The 18,548-nt window shown below is 36.9% G+C and overlaps 1 protein-coding gene across 2 annotated transcripts in view; it reads right to left on the bottom strand.

Annotated features, from left to right (window-relative positions):
* The window catches only part of TTC27 (tetratricopeptide repeat domain 27), a 116,475-nt gene that overhangs the window by 49,115 nt on the left and 48,812 nt on the right, over positions 1–18,548 (bottom strand). For both annotated transcript variants that reach the window (XM_033055887.2, XM_033055886.1), the window contains exon 10: positions 8,032–8,145. In XM_033055887.2, the coding sequence (XP_032911778.1) occupies positions 8,032–8,145 (114 nt within the window). The remainder of the gene's footprint in view (positions 1–8,031; positions 8,146–18,548) is intronic.

Below are 18,548 nucleotides of genomic sequence, written 5' to 3'. Positions count from 1 at the left end.
TTTTTACCAGATCATATATACTATTGTCCTTTAACCTCAGCACCAATACATGTCCTGCTGGTAAATTAGTTGAGATTACTAATTATAAGTGTAATTTAAAACATTTAGTAATGAAATATATAAACAATAATTGAAAAATGAGTTTTTCTTACCCTAAGTATTACCATGTTATCACTTGGAGTTTAAACTTTGTCGTTCTACAGACAGTGCCTGTATCATCAATAGAGATATTAAATGTATAAAGACAGTAACATTTTTAAGCATTCAACATTTAACAATTCAGTTATTAAAATTACCAATTTTAAACAATTACTCTACACTTCTTAGTCTATTAGGAAAAAAATATTTATCACTTCTTGTTAATCTTCTTTCCAAAAGTGAGCATTTAGAGAAATTACACTTCCTTAAATATCTCTAGTAGACCTTTTATCGAAGAGGTTTTTCAGTCTAATTCTTTTGCATACCAGTTTAAGCTGTTTAATTTTCTATGCTGGAAGTCTGGAAAGCCACCGCCTATACAACATTTCCTGATCATTTTTCTTTATGATATTCTGGTAATTCATTCTTTCCCACCCATTACTACTTTGTCTCTGGGCAAACAAATTCATTCTCCTTGGAATTTAAAAATTATTGAGGAAGAGACTGCCTCTTGAACATAATGTACCCATTTCACCTATACAATCACTTTAATGGCAGGAAAGAGAGAAGGCAAAAAATTTGTATGGCATCTACACAGAACTTCAGGCACCGGAAGATCAATAGTAGTTTTCGCTTAACTCAAGGTGAACTTCTAAGATGCAAGATGATGCTGATAGTTTTAAGGAAGTATGCTGGGGCAGGAGTTGACTAGCAAGCTGGAACTGTGCATATTGATGTTTTTTCTACAGCGAGTCACATAGCAGATTGTTAATGTGCATGTTTTGGTTCATTAAATCAGATCCCACCAATATGTGTTTCATTTTGAAAACAATACTAGCCGACTAAGAAACAATATTCACTTTGGTTGTTCACAGTCATTTTACTAAAAAAAAGCTTCAATTTCTGTATAATAGGGCTCTTGCAGTGGGTGGGGAAGAAAAGCACATAACAGGAAATGAGTCGAACAACCCCAAATGAAATACAAAGCATTTTGATATCAAAATTAGCACAAAAGAGGTCAAGGTCATGAGTAGAAGATAACTGGATTCATGACCATTTGATGTAAGATTTCCTTTCTATTTGAAACACAGAGCCAAGCAGTACCAGGCAATTTAGAGCATTCAGATGCAACTGCCCTTTGGAATGTGTTGCTGTAGTCAAACACTACCACCTAAAGAAGCATGGCAAAACATGAAGCTTCCAACAGCACAGCAGCATTACTGATTTTCAAAATAAAAAGCTTACTGTTGTTTCTGGACAAATACTGAACCCAAGGTTACTGAGTGCCAGTGCTTAGGATATGGGTTTCAATCCTCCACTTTCAGAACAAAATCTTCAGGTGTATTTTATCTTCTTTATGCCATTTACACTTATTTTTTATATTTGTTACTTACATTAAATACAATTTTAGTTATTGCATTATCCTTATCCAGCAAGTGTACTTTCTTGAATGCTTTTGTTTCCAAAGAAAAAGCTGTTACTTTTATGAGTTATCAAAAGATGCAAGCAGAATTTCCTCTAAAGCCTGTAGAAAAAGCTAGATTCACAAGTTTACTTGATGAAGGGTGGATTTAAAACCAGACCACTTGTTGTACTGCCACTGGTGAACAGCAGGTATAAAACACTTTTCACAGGGTGCAAAACCCACAGCGGAACTGCGTGTGATTCAAAATAGTATGCCTGTGGTAAGTTTCAAGCTGTTGTGGTTACACTGCTTTTAGAGTTCCCAAATCAGTTTGATCTGGGGGAAGACACAACAGCAGTCAGTGCTGAAAAAATAGATCCAAAAACTTCTTGCATCAGTTCTGCTTTCTGTTTTGCACTAAAGGGGGAAGTAAGGACAAGAATGGAGAAAGAAAAGAACAACTATCACCATCAAATTCAAGTTGAATTACAATATAAGAGAAGCAGACAACTGCCTTGGGACAAGGCAGAATCAGGATTTTAGCACCTCGCGTATGCACTGGACAGTGTGACTGTCTACCAGCACAGGGATATTCCAAAACACTATTTGTTAGCTCATGTTGAGACGCCTATCTCCAGATCTGTAAGGAAAATTATGACATAAAACTGTAAAGATTCATCTATTCAATTTAGCAATAGACAGGAATAGTGTCTCCTCCATGGCATCTGGTCTGTGGAACTAATTATTTTAATTGTTTAGTTTGTTGAATTGGAGCTCATGTCATCACTTAATCTATAAAAGAAGTGTAGTCTTACTGTTCAATATGGTTTAAGGATTCTCGTATCAACACCTTTCAAAATGTCACAATTCTAAGTGAAGAGAGTCTAAAGGAGAAAAGTCTTTAGAATTAAGGCTCAATGGGAAACATCTGGAAAAAACAGAGGCTTCATATTTTTGGCTTCTTTTAGAAAGTGCATTGACATTGGAAGTGGAAGAGTTCAGGTGTTGAAAATAATTGTCAAGAATAGTTGAGAAAATATAAGAAACTTTAGCACAGAAAGAACGGTTTCATTCTTTCCCCCATACCAGCTAATAGCACTGACCCAAACTGGCAAAACCAACAGTGCAGCAGAAAATTTCTAGGCAGAAGTCATTACCTGGAAAATTAAACTACTCAATATTCTCTTTTTTGCTAGTGGTACAAAGCCATTTCAGTCATTCCTGAATAACTCTTGGCAGACTGGATCTCTGACTCCCCCTCCTCCCTATCCCTTCCAACCCACAATCATAGTAGAAGAAAAACAGGAGTTAAGCACCACCACATTAATTACTTTGAAGTATGCTAATGAGTTTGGTGTATCCCCAGACTCAATTGTGTCATGTAACATCTTCTGTCAAATATGTCATCTGTTTAAGCAAAATTAAATACGTTCTGGAAACGTGTGCCTTGAGAATGAAATTATAACTATCACCAAGAGGTCACTCTCTTTTGAGATTGCTTTCTGAGTTAATAAGGTTTATTTCTACTGTTCTGGAGACCTTGTGATGTTGTACAGAATTCAGTAAGGAATGGTTTTATAAGACACCTGGCTTTTCTCATCTTTATAAACACTTTTTGGAACATGTGTTCTAATAATAAATACAATTCATAATAGTTAAGAACTATTGGGATATCAGTGCAGGATCTCCACAGGACAGAAGAGGGCTGTCATCCACTTATTAACCTCCTGAAGGAAGTGATTTATATATCTCCCTCAGTTCTCTGGTACATCCCAGATCCCAGTAACTTTCCTCTAAAACTTTCAACTTCATGTGAAGCAAATTTATTTAAATTAATTTTTCTCCTCCTTCCTCCCCTTCCCCATTCCACCCACAATTAAAAGTAACTATTAAAATCTTCTTTAAATGTACCCCTAGAGTTCAAGAGGGGGTTAAGGAAGAGAAACAGGAACTCCTAGTACAGGGATCTAATAGTTTTGCTGAACAGACAGGTGCTGTCATTCTCTTGGTTATGCTACATGTCTCTCTCTATTACTCCAACTGTGGTTTGAGAGCCCTGATCAGAAAGACATATGACTTGAGAAGGAAAAGAACAGGGAAAAAGCTGCTTGCCTCAAACCTCTCTAGATGAGCCTTTTGGGAGGAATACTGCTCCCCTCTTCTTTTTGAACTCTTCTCTTAAATGTTGAATTTGTCCAATGTAGAAAAACCACCAAAGAAAGAAAAGCAGAGTAAGCAATTTGGCAAGGAAGTGACCATTGAGTTTTAAAAATAAAAAGGATGTATTTCTATGATAAATGACATAACTTTCTTCATAACCATTAAAAGCCCATCAGTATGAAATTAACAAAACAGCAAAGTTGTGTTTAAGTTGATAAAGCTCAAGACACCAGTTCTGTTAGAACTCTACCAGCCTTCTGTTAGATCTCTATCCGCCTTTCCTTTTTACAGATGCACATAATTTTTTTCAGATTTGAAAGAACTGAACACTAACTAGCATGTTTCTTTAGTAAGAACAATTCAAACAAAAAAAAATTCCCTTTTTTATACACACAGAAAAGCATTAGTTGCTGGAGAAAATGACGCTCTGAAGTATTATTTAAGTGCAAATTAAAGGGCAGTTGACAGAATTCCCAACCACATACATCTGTGTATGACTAAGGATATAAAATGAGATCTCATGTGACCTTTCAATCTTAGGCATAATGATTAGCCTATAATATTACTAGTCTGCTCCCAGCTCTCCTGAAGTCTTATTAAAACACCCTTTTCAAGACATTTCTCTGCCCCAACAGGCAAATTCCTTTACTGCCAAGAAAAGCAAGCAGGAGGGAGCTGTATGAAATAGCGCGTATGTTGTACGACGTGCTAGGAAAGCCGAGCCATCAGCTTGCAGGCATGCTGTCACCAGGTGTAACGAGCAGCAGAAAACACAGTCAGAAAAGAGGCCCATAACAAGCTGATAAAAGCTGCAAATGTAGAAGTAGCCAGTGTAGCCACCCAGGTTAGGGTAGGATACAGCTGGGATATATCCCAGGTAGGATAAACCTGAGCAGGCTGCTGGAGTACCAGGCACATGGCAGCTTCAACTCTTTCAGTGCTGGCAACATACAGCAGCAAATGATGGTCTGGTTCCTACCCCACCATCCTTGAAGGATGGCATTTTGATTTATTTTGCTTCATTCATACAACTACTTTCAAATCCCCTGAAATGGAAGACCAAATCTATTTCATACATCAAGAAACTACATAGGATGATATTCCATGTCTTTTGAACTAGTGTGGTCATAGGTGGGTATGTTTTTCCCTTTTGGTTTTTTTTTAAGATCATCCCTCACGTTTCTATTTTTTTCATAGCTCCTAGACCACTTAAAATTCCTTTTTTTCTCTCCCATCCTGTTACTTGAGCTGTGACTGCACTTTCAGTAGTAATTCGTGGCTTAACAGCTTAGTCTGATCCATCTTCCATTATTAATAGTTTCTGAATTACTTTCTTTCAACAAAAGGTAGGTGAAGACCGCCAAACTGATAGAGCAATAGCAGGTTTCTGGTTTTATCAAAAACCTACCCCCATTTGTTCCTGTTTTCCCCCTCCCATTTTTCTTTCCACCCTAGTATTTCTCACCCTCCTGGACCTTCACCCAAAAGCAAGAAAAACAATCACACAACCTTAAAAAAACCATACTGCATCCAGAGACACATTTTAGTTGGCAGCACCTTGATCCACAATTCTCTGTATATTATACTGGTCATGACTAAATATTCTAGTGGAATGTAAAATAACTAGTTTAGCTTTAAACTGCTGTTTCCTTTTCTTAGAAAAATGGTTGAAAAAAGTACTGGCTTTAGAAAACTTTAACCTTAGTTTTGCAGATCCAAACCCCATTTAAGCAAAAACTGGACAGAGACAACATGCAGCATCCAGAAAAAGTTAAGGAAAAAAGTATCTCCTCCTCACTTGCAGTTAGATACTAGCTGAAATACATTCCAGAGTACCCAGAATAATAATTTTAAAAGTAATTCCAAAGACTGTATTATCTGTAGTTCAGATTTTTAAAATAATCAGAAAAAGGTTTTGAAAATGGTCATTCCAATTGCTCTTGAAGTTTTCCAACTAGAAAGAACAACAAAAAAAACCCTTGAAAATTTTATGAAATATCTTTAACATAAAGTATATAGGGATAGATATAATATTTGGAGTCTGACAGTTAACTTTACCTAATATGCCCTCATTTAAAAAATAGCTGTAAATATTTTCAAGTAATTAAAGTAATGTGAACAGACAGACAGTCCTACAAAAAAGGTGGTTGAAAAACACCTTCTTTGAGAAAACTGCAGTGCAGTCAAGCTTGCTTTAGGACTGAAAAGTAGCATATGCCTAGTCAGCAATATTCATTTTAAAAGATGTTTACCAGCTGCAGATCCAGCACAGGTGTGGGTGAGGGTGGAAATGGGGAAAGGAAGAAAAATTAGAGTAGAATAAGACAGGAGAGTCCCAACATCTCTTAAGTTAGAGCCCATAATGGCTCATGCACTTTTCAGACAACCCTAAAGGAATGTAGAAGGTTTAGTTTACCATGTCTAGTTCAAACTGTTTTACAAGAATTTTTGTAATTCCTTTAAAAGACTGATATTGCAAACAATCACATTTACATCTCCTCCCTTAATGCACCATAACTAATCTTTCTACAGCACTCTGAACTAGTAAATAATGAAATTGTGAAACAAGAACCCACTACATCCATTTGTATGAAAATTCTGTGGGTTTGAAATACATCTTCTACTGATAAATAGCTGCAGAATTCACTTGTTCTTTGGCATCTTAATGAAAATTATACATCACCATCTTCATGAAGATGATATATAAAAATTGACTTTTGCTATATACAAAAATAACATCATTCATGGTATTTTTTCAGATTCCTTCTTAGCACTGTTAGAAATACTGATATTAAAAAAGTTCTGATTTGATGGAACTCAGGAATGAAAACCTTAAATGGAAAGTTATTCAAGTTATTTGTTTAACTTAGCACATAAATCATAAAACAACTTTTAACTATTTTTAGAAACTGAACTTGCTACCATCAGATCAACACAAATATGCAATTATATCCAAATGACTAGAAAGCTTAATGAAAGAAAACATAAATGCATTAAGATTAAAAGAAATATTTTAAACCACAGACTCTGTGACTGTGGGATCATCTCCCAAAATGTCACAGCCCATGCTAATCAAATCCTTTGCATTACTGCAATTGCAGCACAAGAAGTCAGATAAATGGACTTGCTAAGAGAATCCCTTCATGAAGACTTCTGTCATGAGACTGTCAAACTGTCTAATATAACAATTTCCAGTACTCAGGTTTAATCAAGCTAGACAAATATGTTGGAGGCACTCCAACTGTTTTATGGCTTAGGGCATCAAGGATCCTGAGATCACTTCCCAAGTGCAGTCAGATTCTACATCTCCCAGATCTGGAATCCTGGCTTCCCTGACAGTCTCTTAAAAACCACAGGAAATTCCACTACAGCAACTCCATATCTTCATCAGCAAAAGAAAAATGCAGCAGCACATCCAAAATGCCCTCCTTCAAAGACTCATGCATGATAATGATTTTAAATGAAATACCAGCCTTTCTGGATTTAAATATATAGCACCATCATGATAATTTTTTACACTCCTTGCTGTTTCAGCCAGCAAGAGTGTTGCCTGATGGACATACATGAATGCCTGTTGTTCATGTGTGACAACAAGACTTAGCTGTACAAAGACAACAAAGAGCTACAAAACTGTAATATGAAGACAAAAAAGAATCTAAAAGAATCTTGATAAAGTCTACAGCCCTTTCTTTTGAAAAATTTATTTTTAAAAGAAATCCTATCAGATGACACATTTCAGGATTTTAACATGTCTTTCTTGTATTTAAAAAAACAATCTTCTCTTTGTTTGGACTGAGATTATTTAAATAATCACTGCCTCACACTTGCAATAAAAATACTAATCACCAACTATCATATCAAAATAGTAAATTGAAATTGCTGCTTTACTTATGACTATGTTTTCTTGTTCTCACAATACCAATGACTATTTTCAATTTTCCATGTTTTATAGAGATGATTAACTTGAGAAAAAAAAATTTGAAAAATTTGATAGCAGTAGCAGCTTGACATTCAGGAACATCTACATATACTACTCAGATCGTAAATCAGAAACTACAGGTACAAAAATAGATTTTAATTTCAATCTTGCAAAACTTGTCATGTTTTTGAAAGTGATGATTCATTACTTGTACGTATAAGCTTATCTCACGACTGGCAGACACAGAAGGATTTGTGGTTTATGCATCTAATTTAGAGACATAATTAGAAAATTATCTCGTACAGTTTGCAGGGAGGAACTGCAGAACCTCCTGACTCCTGCCTGTTTGCATTTGATTATGTATGACATCTATATATACAGATGTAATAAGGCAGCTCAGAAGTCTTACCTGAGTCTGCTTCATTGCCCGTTCCATTCTGCGAGTGCTTCCTTTCTCCAGTTTGGTCCGAAGGAGTAAGGTTGATGTCTGAATGGCCCAGAACTTTGGTTGGGAGAGCAAGCACTGCAGAGAAAAAGAACTTTCTGTCATTCCTTCACTTTTAAAGACATTGAAGACAGTAAAGTTTTTAACAGTGATCTCAAGCATGAATGCTGTTTCCTATTCTGGAAGTCAAATATGTGGCTGAAGGACTTATTTGATGAACTGAGGGCTGTTCAAATTATCTTAATCTATTTTCAACATAAAAAGTGGCCTTTAAAACCACTTTCTCCTTCTCAGCCATGCAGTGCTATGTTTACATGTACCCATATGCTGCATAGACCAAACTGCACAAATTAAAATGGCTACTCAGAATAAAAGGAAAACAAAGAATTTCATCCTGGGCTGAATGGTTCAGCCTTCTCCACACCTACATACTGGGTAGCTGTAGACAGCTGCAGGGATACTACTTCTAAAGGCTGAACAAATTCAGCTCTTTCTTGGCCTCTTCTCATATGCAAGGTGCCCTGATGCCCACCTTAACAGCACTTCCACAAGAAAAATTTTGAAGTTGCGAAGTGTCTGAAGAATATTAATTAATCTAGAACTTACTATGACTTGAGAATAACAGGAAGAATTTTTTACTTCAGTAGATGTATAGGGAATATGGAATAATCTATGTAAGCAGCTTTCCTAAAATAATTGTAAGTTATCTCTCGGAACATGCTGCACTGACACCAAGAAGTTAGTACCAGTCTCCAACCACTGATTTTCAGGGAAGTCCAACAGAAGACATGCAGCCAATACATTTTTGGTATCTCTTAATAATTTACAGACTATCTGGATTCTTGCTGGTAGGGTTTTAGAATATACCATTTCTGAAAAGTGAGACAGCAGGAAAGCTTCCTTGCTTATTTTATTGACACAGCAAATACGATCCAACTTCTCTGAGAAAATATATTTGTCTATATATATGTAGACTGGAGAAAAAGCCCCAGTGGTTTTATTCTTTCCTCTCAAAGATCTCCCAAAGCATTAAAAAGCACAATTTATTCATGGTTTGTGTTTAATGCCTGACAAATTTCTGTCATGTTGTAATCTGGTTTTGCTTTCCCTAGTGATTTCAAAGGAAAGGAAGCAGAAAGACACAACCTAAAAAAAATTTTCTCCAAACAAAACTACAATAGGAAGAGAGGCAACAGCAAATGAAAGCATAAATGAAGGCAGTGTGAAGGCACGCACAGCCAAACACTTCAAGCAATCCTACCCTTTGTGACCAAGAATCTCTGCACCGACTCTTTCATTACTTCTACTCAGTATTAGACTAAGAGGCACCCAAAGGCTTCTATACTGTCCTCTATGTCCTGAGGATCTGGAATTATGGGAACACAATCACAACATTCTCTATTCTGTAGCCTTTCAAGTGCCCTTTTACAAATTGTAATCACTGAATCTGTTAACCGATGTACGTCCTAGTTCTGAGAGCACATCTCTCTCCTGTTTCAAACTTCAGTCAAATACCTATTTTAGTTTGGTCTTAAGACCCAAGCAAAGCATTCCTAGCACAGGACATTGGCGTTTGAGTTTATTTTTTAGCAGCCATACCAGGTAACTGCTAAATCAAACAGTTTAAGAAATTGCTAGGGCAAAAACTTGAATAACCTTTCCTTTACCTTAAAACTTTATTTTGTGGGAAAGGTCGCCCTCCTCCCCAATTTCTCCACTATTAGTATTCTGTCATACTATTTAATTTTTTACTTAAAGGGATTTTTTTCTGCGCTACCTGGTGGTGGTTAGTATTAACTTTGCAGAAGAACAATATCAACTAAAAGTCTTGGCTAATAACGCTCCTAGAGATATTTTCAGCTCTGATTACTGCCCTTGTCCAGCAGAAGAGCCCTTGTTCTCTCACTGGTTCATCTTAGCAATTGGCCCATGGAGGGTAGAGCACAAAGTTTGTGTCTACAGCATCTGGCTCTGCAGGAGAACTGGAAGCCCAGGAAAGCCTCTCATCTGTCTCTGTGTGCACTTCCCACACCACCTAAATCAGTGGTAATTGTAAACAAGTGGTAACCTTAAGCAAGCATGCTGCATGAGCTGTGTATAAAGCTAAATACAGAGGGAAGAAATCTGAAGAAAAACAGGGTGGAAGACAAGCAGAGATAATTATGTTTCCCTCCTCTGCAGGAGATATGACAAGTCGTATTTACTTTTTAAAGGTATTCATGAAATAAAATGAAAGGTATATCTGCTGTACAATTACAGAAGAAAAATTTAATTTTTCCAACCATTTTATTGATACAAAAAAACCACATTGCAACTGTGCAAGACAACGAGAAGCAGATCTAGTTTTCATTTTAAAACGCACTTGTAATTTTATACTTGTACAGAGTTCACAGTCCTGTGCCAGCATTCAAACGCTTACCTCTTCATTGCCTAATCATAATGCTTAAAGCACCATAAAAAACCCCAAAATAATACATGCATGAAGGGCACAAATGTTTATACTTAGAGGTTGTAAAGAATAGTTTCAGAACATCTAACCCTAACTATTAAGCAAGCTTTAATCTTATACCCAAAATATCCAAATAGTCCATATAATAAATACTTTCTCTTAAGAGCCAAAGCTTTATATTTTCACCTGAAGCTAAATCTAGACTCTGTTAATAGGACTATAGGTTAAAATAAAATAGCTGGGGAAAAAAAACAACTTAATAAAGATCATGCAAGTTTTGTCAACATACTTGAAAGCTAATTACACGGCACCAAGGGCAGCTAAGAAAATTAACAAAATAATTCTGAAGCAAAACCACTATTGAGAATCTTCACAAGTCATCTTTGTTCTTACTTTAGGGAAAGAACAAAAAAATAAAATAAGAGAAACACAGGAAGATTAGACAGGGTGAGAAGAAATGGAAGGAAATAAGGCTATGCAACATTTTTTGCACATTATTTTCACACGGGAAAACTCATTTCTCCAATGCTTTCACACACTTTTTTCCTACAAACAGCATCATCCTCTCCCATCATATCAGAATGTAAAAAAAGGAGATGACCAGGTATTACCCAAACCAGAATACCACATTCAATCCATATTCCTTATATGACATTCAAATGAAAGAAGATGATGCCGCAGGTCTTAATAACAAACTAGTCCATTATTGTATAGCACTTACAGTATCCCTATAACTATGTAAGAACAAAAGGCAAGTTTTGCTCTTGGAACAAAACTTCTCCAGGCAACCTGTTCCAGATTGCTCAAGGAAGTTATTGATGCCCTATCCCTGGATGTGTTCAAGGCCAGGTTGGGTGGGGCTTTGTGCAACCTGGTCAAGTGGAAGGCGTTCCTTCCCACAACAGGAGAGTTGGAGCAAGATGGCTTTTCAGGTTCCTATCAACCCAAATCATTCAATGATTCCAAGTAATACCTGAACTGTGAGATGGATAGATTACATTAGTAATGACACCCAGATCAAACCCAGCCACAGATTTCTGTCAAATCCAAAAACCAGGTACCATTAACAAATGACTCAGCTTCAGCATTCAGAATTTAACGTAGGTGTGAAGCATTCCCTGATCACTCATATAACTTTCTGTCAGAGAAACAGAGAAAGAACTGCATCAGTCAGTCACGACTCACGGAACGTAAAGACTGGTCAAAGTAACCTTCCTGCCTTCCACCATCTACTATTTCAAAAAGTTGGAGTTCCTATAGGAATTCTTCCTGACATCAAAGTCAGGAAGAGCTTACTTGGGCATGTAAGACATGCTAGAAAACCTGGAACAGGTAAAGATGATTCTTGTTAACTTCAGCTGTAATTAATTTTAATGTTTATTAATTTTTTCTTATGATAAATCTATGCAGTAAGGGTATTCTTCTACTCCTGAGGCTTGCTCACTGATAAACTATCAGTAGCTTAGCAAAGTACTGTGATTGCTATGATGGAGCTATCATCTGAAAATGGACTTGCAAATTGAGCAATTTTAACTGAAATCAGTTATGGAATTCCTAAGAATTTGAACATCAGTCCACCAGCAAACCAAAAATATTCTGCTTATTGGCCAAATTGCCAGGATGTGATGAAATTATTTAACTGAAGTCACAGGCAGGAGACACCCTGAGGATTGCTCTGTTCCTCTGTCATGCCTCCAAAGACATGACCCATAGTTCAGATTCAACTCAGGTTATTTGCTAACATATTTTAAGTTACAAACAAAAAAGCACAGAACACTAGGGACGATTTTGAGAAAAAAAAAGAAAAATATTTCTTTTTTGTTCCCTTATATTATGCATTTCAGTTAACATACTTCAGGAGCTTTGTTGCTTACTTTTCCAAAAAAACACATATTAAGATTTCCAAATTACTCATGTAGATTACTTCATGTCCACTTATCAATAGTCTTATTTCATATAACCATGTATGTCTTTATTTGATGATTTTCAGTAATTCATTCAGATAATTAACATGAAACCCTTATTTCTTCAACACATTCCAAGGCAAAATGGCAACCTTTTAACTTGTTTTATGCTTTTCTGTAAAATGAAACACTACCATGACTTCTTTTCCTCATTCTATGTCCTGCACAATAGTCAGGTGAGTACATAAAAAACCCACTAGTATGACTGGGGCATGAACAGGGAAAATGTGCTTTTGCCTTATATACACATCTGTTAATCTCTGGTGAATTACTTCATTACTGAAACTAACTTAAAAGTGTTTAATTTGTTTTTATGTACACAGCAAAGAATTGGCAAAAACTTCTATGGAATTCATGACTAGGAACAACAGAAAAAAATCAGTATGATATTAGGGAGAATGTGACTTGCTTCCCACATTATTCTGACACTTAAGTTTCTATATAACTAACACAAGTTTTTCTTCTAAAATATCATAAAAATTACACTTATTTGATTTGAATTTTTTTCAAAATTTCCCCTAGCACTAACTTGGTGACCAAAAAGGAAAAATGAAATAAAAATAATAAACTTAGAGTAAAACCTGAAAGATGCCACATTATTGTGGAAAACTTCCTTATATATGTTTTTTCAACAGAATAGTATTTCATAAAAGATACTCCTTGCATTTCTGGAAAGAAGCATGTACAGAAAACTCTGACGAGGAAAGTAGCTAAATGAGACTATTTCTAATTGCCTAAGAAAGATTAAGGTAATCCAAGGTCCAGAGGAACGCAAAAATAACAGAAGTTTTGAGAAAAGTCCTTAAATATTAACTCCTTTACTAACCAAGCTCAAACACAGATGATCTGCAGCAGTACCGCCAGCATCTGGTTGAAATGGGATTTGTAACTTTAAACAATAATTCTGTTAGAACCCTATAAGATAAAATAAAGTACATTTGTGACTAAGTGGTTTCCAATACCAGAGCACTTTTTATGTTTTAGTGAAAAGCACAAGTATCAAGAGGGCAAGGAAAATATTGAATTTCTAGCTACAATTAAGCAGCAGAACCATGGCTTGGCAACAGAACAAGCCAGTCAGTATGATCACTTTTAGCTTTACTGCTTAGTAAGAACACGTAAAAATTTCCTGTTGGCTCAAACAGATCAAGTATGCTCAAATCAAGTACACATACCCATTCTGCTGTACATGTACATCCCAAAGATTTTAAAATAAATAGGAATCAAAAGAAGATATGATTATATGACATCACTAGCAAATGTATGATGCTGAAGTTTCACAGAGCTCAAATACCTCCTAGTACTGTTTTTGTTCTAATCACAACACTCAATAGTTCACCAGTCCTTCAGTGACCACAAATTAAGAGGAAACTATAATAACTACGCACATACACAAACCCTTAAATCGATAAACAACTAAAATCCATGACTGTTTTCTAAATAGGCATATTTAACTGGACAAGAAGTAGAATTTGATGTTTAAGCTGATTTAATGTATGTGTCAAACGATTGCTTTTAAGCACAAAATTCTGTTGTGCAGATGGAATATAAATATTTTAATGCAAAAAATTTCTTACCAACCAGCTAAAGGAGTTATTTTATCTCCTATCTTTATTTAAATTAAAAATTTCTATTTTGCAATTAGCACAGTATATACACTCTTTAAACACAGAAACGAAATTTCCAATAAATCTAAAAATGCATTCAGAATTACAGAACACTGAATAACAATTACAATAGAAAGCTTTTTCTTTGATATACCATTATCCTTAGTTCAGTGTTACCCCCAAGACTTTTCCTCTTTTTATTTTCCATTGTTATTATACACAAATCTGCTCTGTTATGAGTACTGATATATATATAATAACTGCATGTAAATCTCTATACGTATTTTTATGTGACTTCATTGAAATGGAACCCTTAAACTAAAATGTGTATCTGTAAACACATGCCTGATTCATCCCAAAGACTTAATGCTGTCATTTCAGAGAGGCTATATTTTTTTTCATATTAACAAGGGAGCTCCTCCAGTGTCTTCATAAATCATCATTTTATTGAAATTAAATAATCTGAAGTTTAGACAGACACAACTCCATTCTTCTATACCTAAAAATATATACAGTAATTTCACGATTACAAGCCGCACTGATTATAAGCCGCACTTCTGGGGTGTCAGCAACGTTTCGTTTTTCCTCCATAAATAAGCCGCACCGGATTGTAAGCCGCACTTTTGTTCGCAGTGAGGATCCGTGTGCAACTTTCACAAAATTGCCAAATAGTAACAGAATTGCAGGATCATGGGGTTTACTGGCTCGGCCCTGCTCGGAGCAGCCACCAGGGAGTGGCCCCAGCCCCACTCGCCACTGCCGCCAGGAGGCAGGGGAGCTGCATGCCCGGTCGGTGCCACTAGGAGGAGGGAGAGGGGTGTCCCTGCCCAGTGTCGCCGGGAGGAGGGAGAGGGATATCCCTGGCTGCTGCCACCTGGAGGAGGGAGAGGGGCGTGCCCGGCCATTGCCGCCAGGAAGAGTGAGAGGGGCTTGCCCAGCCACTGCCACCGGGAAGAGGGAGAGGGGCTTGCCCGGTCAGTGCCGCCGGGAAGAGGGACGTGCCCGGTCGGTGTCGCCGGGAAGAGGGAGAGGGGCATGCCCGGCCGGTGCTGCCGGGAAGAGGGAGAGGGGCGTCCCTGGCCAGTGCCACCGGGAAGAGGGAGAGGGGCTTGCCTGGTCGGTGCCGCCGGGAAGAGGGACGTGCCCAGTCGGTGTCGCCGGGAAGAGGGACGTGCCCAGCCGGTGCTGCCGGGAAGAGGGAGAGGGGCATGCCCGGCCGGTGCTGCCAGGAAGAGGGAGAGGGGCATGCCCGGCCGGTGCTGCCGGGAAGAGGGAGAGGGGCATGCCCGGCCGGTGCTGCCGCCGCGCCCCCCGGGGCCGGGCAGCACTGCCACTGCTGCCCCACCGCCGCCCGGGGCCGGGTGGGCTCCACCTCGGCTCAGGGTCGCTGCTGGCTCGGACTTCCGGGTTGGGAAATTTCCAAAATTTGTTCATATATAAGCCGCTCCTGAATGTATGCCGCACTTCCGGTTTGGGAGCAAAATTTTAGTCAAAATGGTGCGGCTTATAATCGTGAAATTATAAGAATCGTGAAGATTTCCTCTTGGACAGTAAATTTGGAGGAGGTAGCAACAAAACACAATCAAATTCAAGCCTATTGACCTTCCTGCTTCTACAGGAGAACTACTCATGGAATCCACAGAACAACCCCAATTTATAAAAAACATCATGAGTACACGATAGTTCTAAACAAACAACAGAGGTTAACTTGGGCACAAACAAATAGCATGATGAAGTAAATTCTTTCAAACAATCCTCTCCTTTCACCTTCTGTAATCCATAATCATTGGCATTGCAGACAACATTCCCAAATAATATTTTGGGAATCTGCACCACTACATAGGATGGCAATTTGAGTACCTATAAATTTCTCACCTTCCTCAGTATTATGAACAAGAATTATTTGATTGCATGTGTCAGTAGTTAGGCAAGACACACTAATGTGGAAAAAAACCCATATTTGGGGTATCTGTTAATTTGTTTGACAGCAAACCTTCAGTTAAATAATTTCTGGGAACATTATGATTGCTTTAGGCATAAGCAAACAAGCTGTATACTCTCCAGTCACATTTTATTAGCTATGAACACCTTCATATTTTCTAACGTCCAGCAAGAAAAAAATTACATTAGGATTTCACTCCAGATGATTCTTGTTCCAAACTGACAAATTCTAACCCTATTTGGCATAATTATGTCCTTGGAGAGCAACACAAACAAGATACAGGACACAAAGACAATAATATTTTTATACCTTGAGAATGTAAGGCTTCCATAAATACTATGACAGTGGCTATGTTTAGTGGCTAGCAGGAAGGAAGATAAGATAGTCTAATTTATGAAGAAAATACTTTCTAGCATGGACTAGCCAAGGGAGTTTGCAGATTGGTTTTTTGTTGCTTTTTTTTGCTATTTAAAAAAAAAATCTAAACAGAAGGAATACTCACACCAGTATGCATTGTAGTTTACTACATCTTTTCTCCTCAAGGTCAAAAGACCAAATCAGATGTCAATAAAAGATCAAAGGCCCTGTTGGTATGTTTAATAATTGTTAAAACCTGTGCTGTGTATGCCTTGACACATCTCTTTAATTTCACATTTTCACCAAATATGGAAATCTGTCCTTCACTTCCAGTCACTCTAACAGAGTTTTGGATCAGAAAAAAATCAAAATATTATCAATTAATCCTGCAAATTAGAAGTGCATATACATCAACACATGAGCAACAGTCTTCAAACATTCAAAATTTCTGCCTTTTTCTGTGAAACAAACTGCATTTTTAGGCAGCAACCAAAGGCAACTTTTTCCATATGGCTTTGACAACTAGAACTTAAAAACCAACAACACCCAAAGTCTTTGGAGTTACAGATTATTAACTGATTTAACAGTCTTAGGGCAAAACTAGCAAGGATAATTTACATTTTTTTCTTCATAAACATGACAACTTGCACTATACACTTTAAATTAATTATATTTCAGGCATTATTCCAAGTCCTGTGTTAGTGTTTCTTTTTCAGGGTTGCATGAGGAAAATGTGTTATTACTTGGTTAGGTCTTAAATACTTTCTTGCCTAACAGCATCTAATATAAATTCTATATGGCACCTTTAGAGCATTATGCCAAGACCTTTGCACTGTAATAACAAAACAAAAAATAAAGTAATGCTTGAGCCTCTATGAAGTGCATTAGCAGAAGTTCTGTATTTTTGTTTATTAGGTCACCTGTGTTTTTTTAAAGGCCTCTTGAAGTTACCATGGTTTTAAAAATTGTCTGACTATCAGTTAGGTAAATGAGAGAGACAGGCAGAAATCCTGAAAGTATTAACGTGACAGAGAAGATCTACTTTCCTGCACTGGCTGAGACATCAGCATTTGCATGGAGTCATTTTCCAGTACTGCTTTAATATTCCACATATTTCAGTAGGTTTAGACCACACATTCAACATATTTTTCCCAATATCTAAAGCTATTCACTCAACTGTATGACAAGGGTTTATTTTGGTCTATAAAACTAATCCTGGGACTGTTGAACTAAAATAGCTTTTCACCACAACAGGTGTTAGCTGATCATTAGCAGAGCTGGACTTAAAGCTCTTAAACACAGCCATTAGAAATACCTCTTGGTGTTAAAAAGTCAAGAGCAAGGCCAAAACACCATCAGTGATCTGCATCAAGGGACCAGTTTAATTAGAATGGTATTTTTAAAATTCACTTTGTCTAGTCTTGTCTGGTAGCCTTAGTGCTCAAATTGTAACATTACATCATTGTAAATGCAGAGTAGCTTTTGTTGATTTTGACTACTAAAACAAGAAGACACTATCTGATGGGTTTTTTTCATTGCTATATACTTCAATGTGCTTGAATAAGGTTTTTTCATACACATAATTTCAGAAACTTGGATAATTTAATGGATTTGGAGTAAAATATAGTTATGAGTTCTTTAAAATGAAACATATGTGTACACATACATACTGGTTACTTTTTTCAGTTTTCTGTTTTCTTTTTGCCCATACACACTTTTTAAGGCAAAATGCTAGAAACCTCTTAGGTAAACAGTTACTTATTTACACTGTATTAGACTGATCTAGAAATGAATGCTTGACTCAATAGAGCAGCAATTGTATGGCACTTACCTAAAGGGAATTTAATGTTCTCAAGTGCCTCATTTAATCTTAGTGTGCAAGTGACTGACTCTATGAAATATATCATACCTGGAATTGATCACATCTGAAGGTACATTAAATACAATATAAGAGTTATTTCATACCTTGCTCAATCAATTCAAAAGTTAAAAGACAATACTGGAATAAATTTTCTTCTCAGAAGACTTAAAAATATCCCAATACACAAAGGCAAATATAATTTTACTTCAACTGTATATTCCACAGTTTTTTTGACCCCACTGAAAGAGAGTTCTGTAGGAAATGGGTAGGTCTGATAACATCCATCCACCAGTAGCCTCAT

This window comes from Catharus ustulatus, chromosome 3 (genome assembly GCF_009819885.2).
Source record: "Catharus ustulatus isolate bCatUst1 chromosome 3, bCatUst1.pri.v2, whole genome shotgun sequence".
In the NCBI taxonomy this organism is placed as follows: domain Eukaryota; kingdom Metazoa; phylum Chordata; class Aves; order Passeriformes; family Turdidae; genus Catharus; species Catharus ustulatus.
This window is presented reverse-complemented; position numbering and strand designations above follow the sequence as displayed.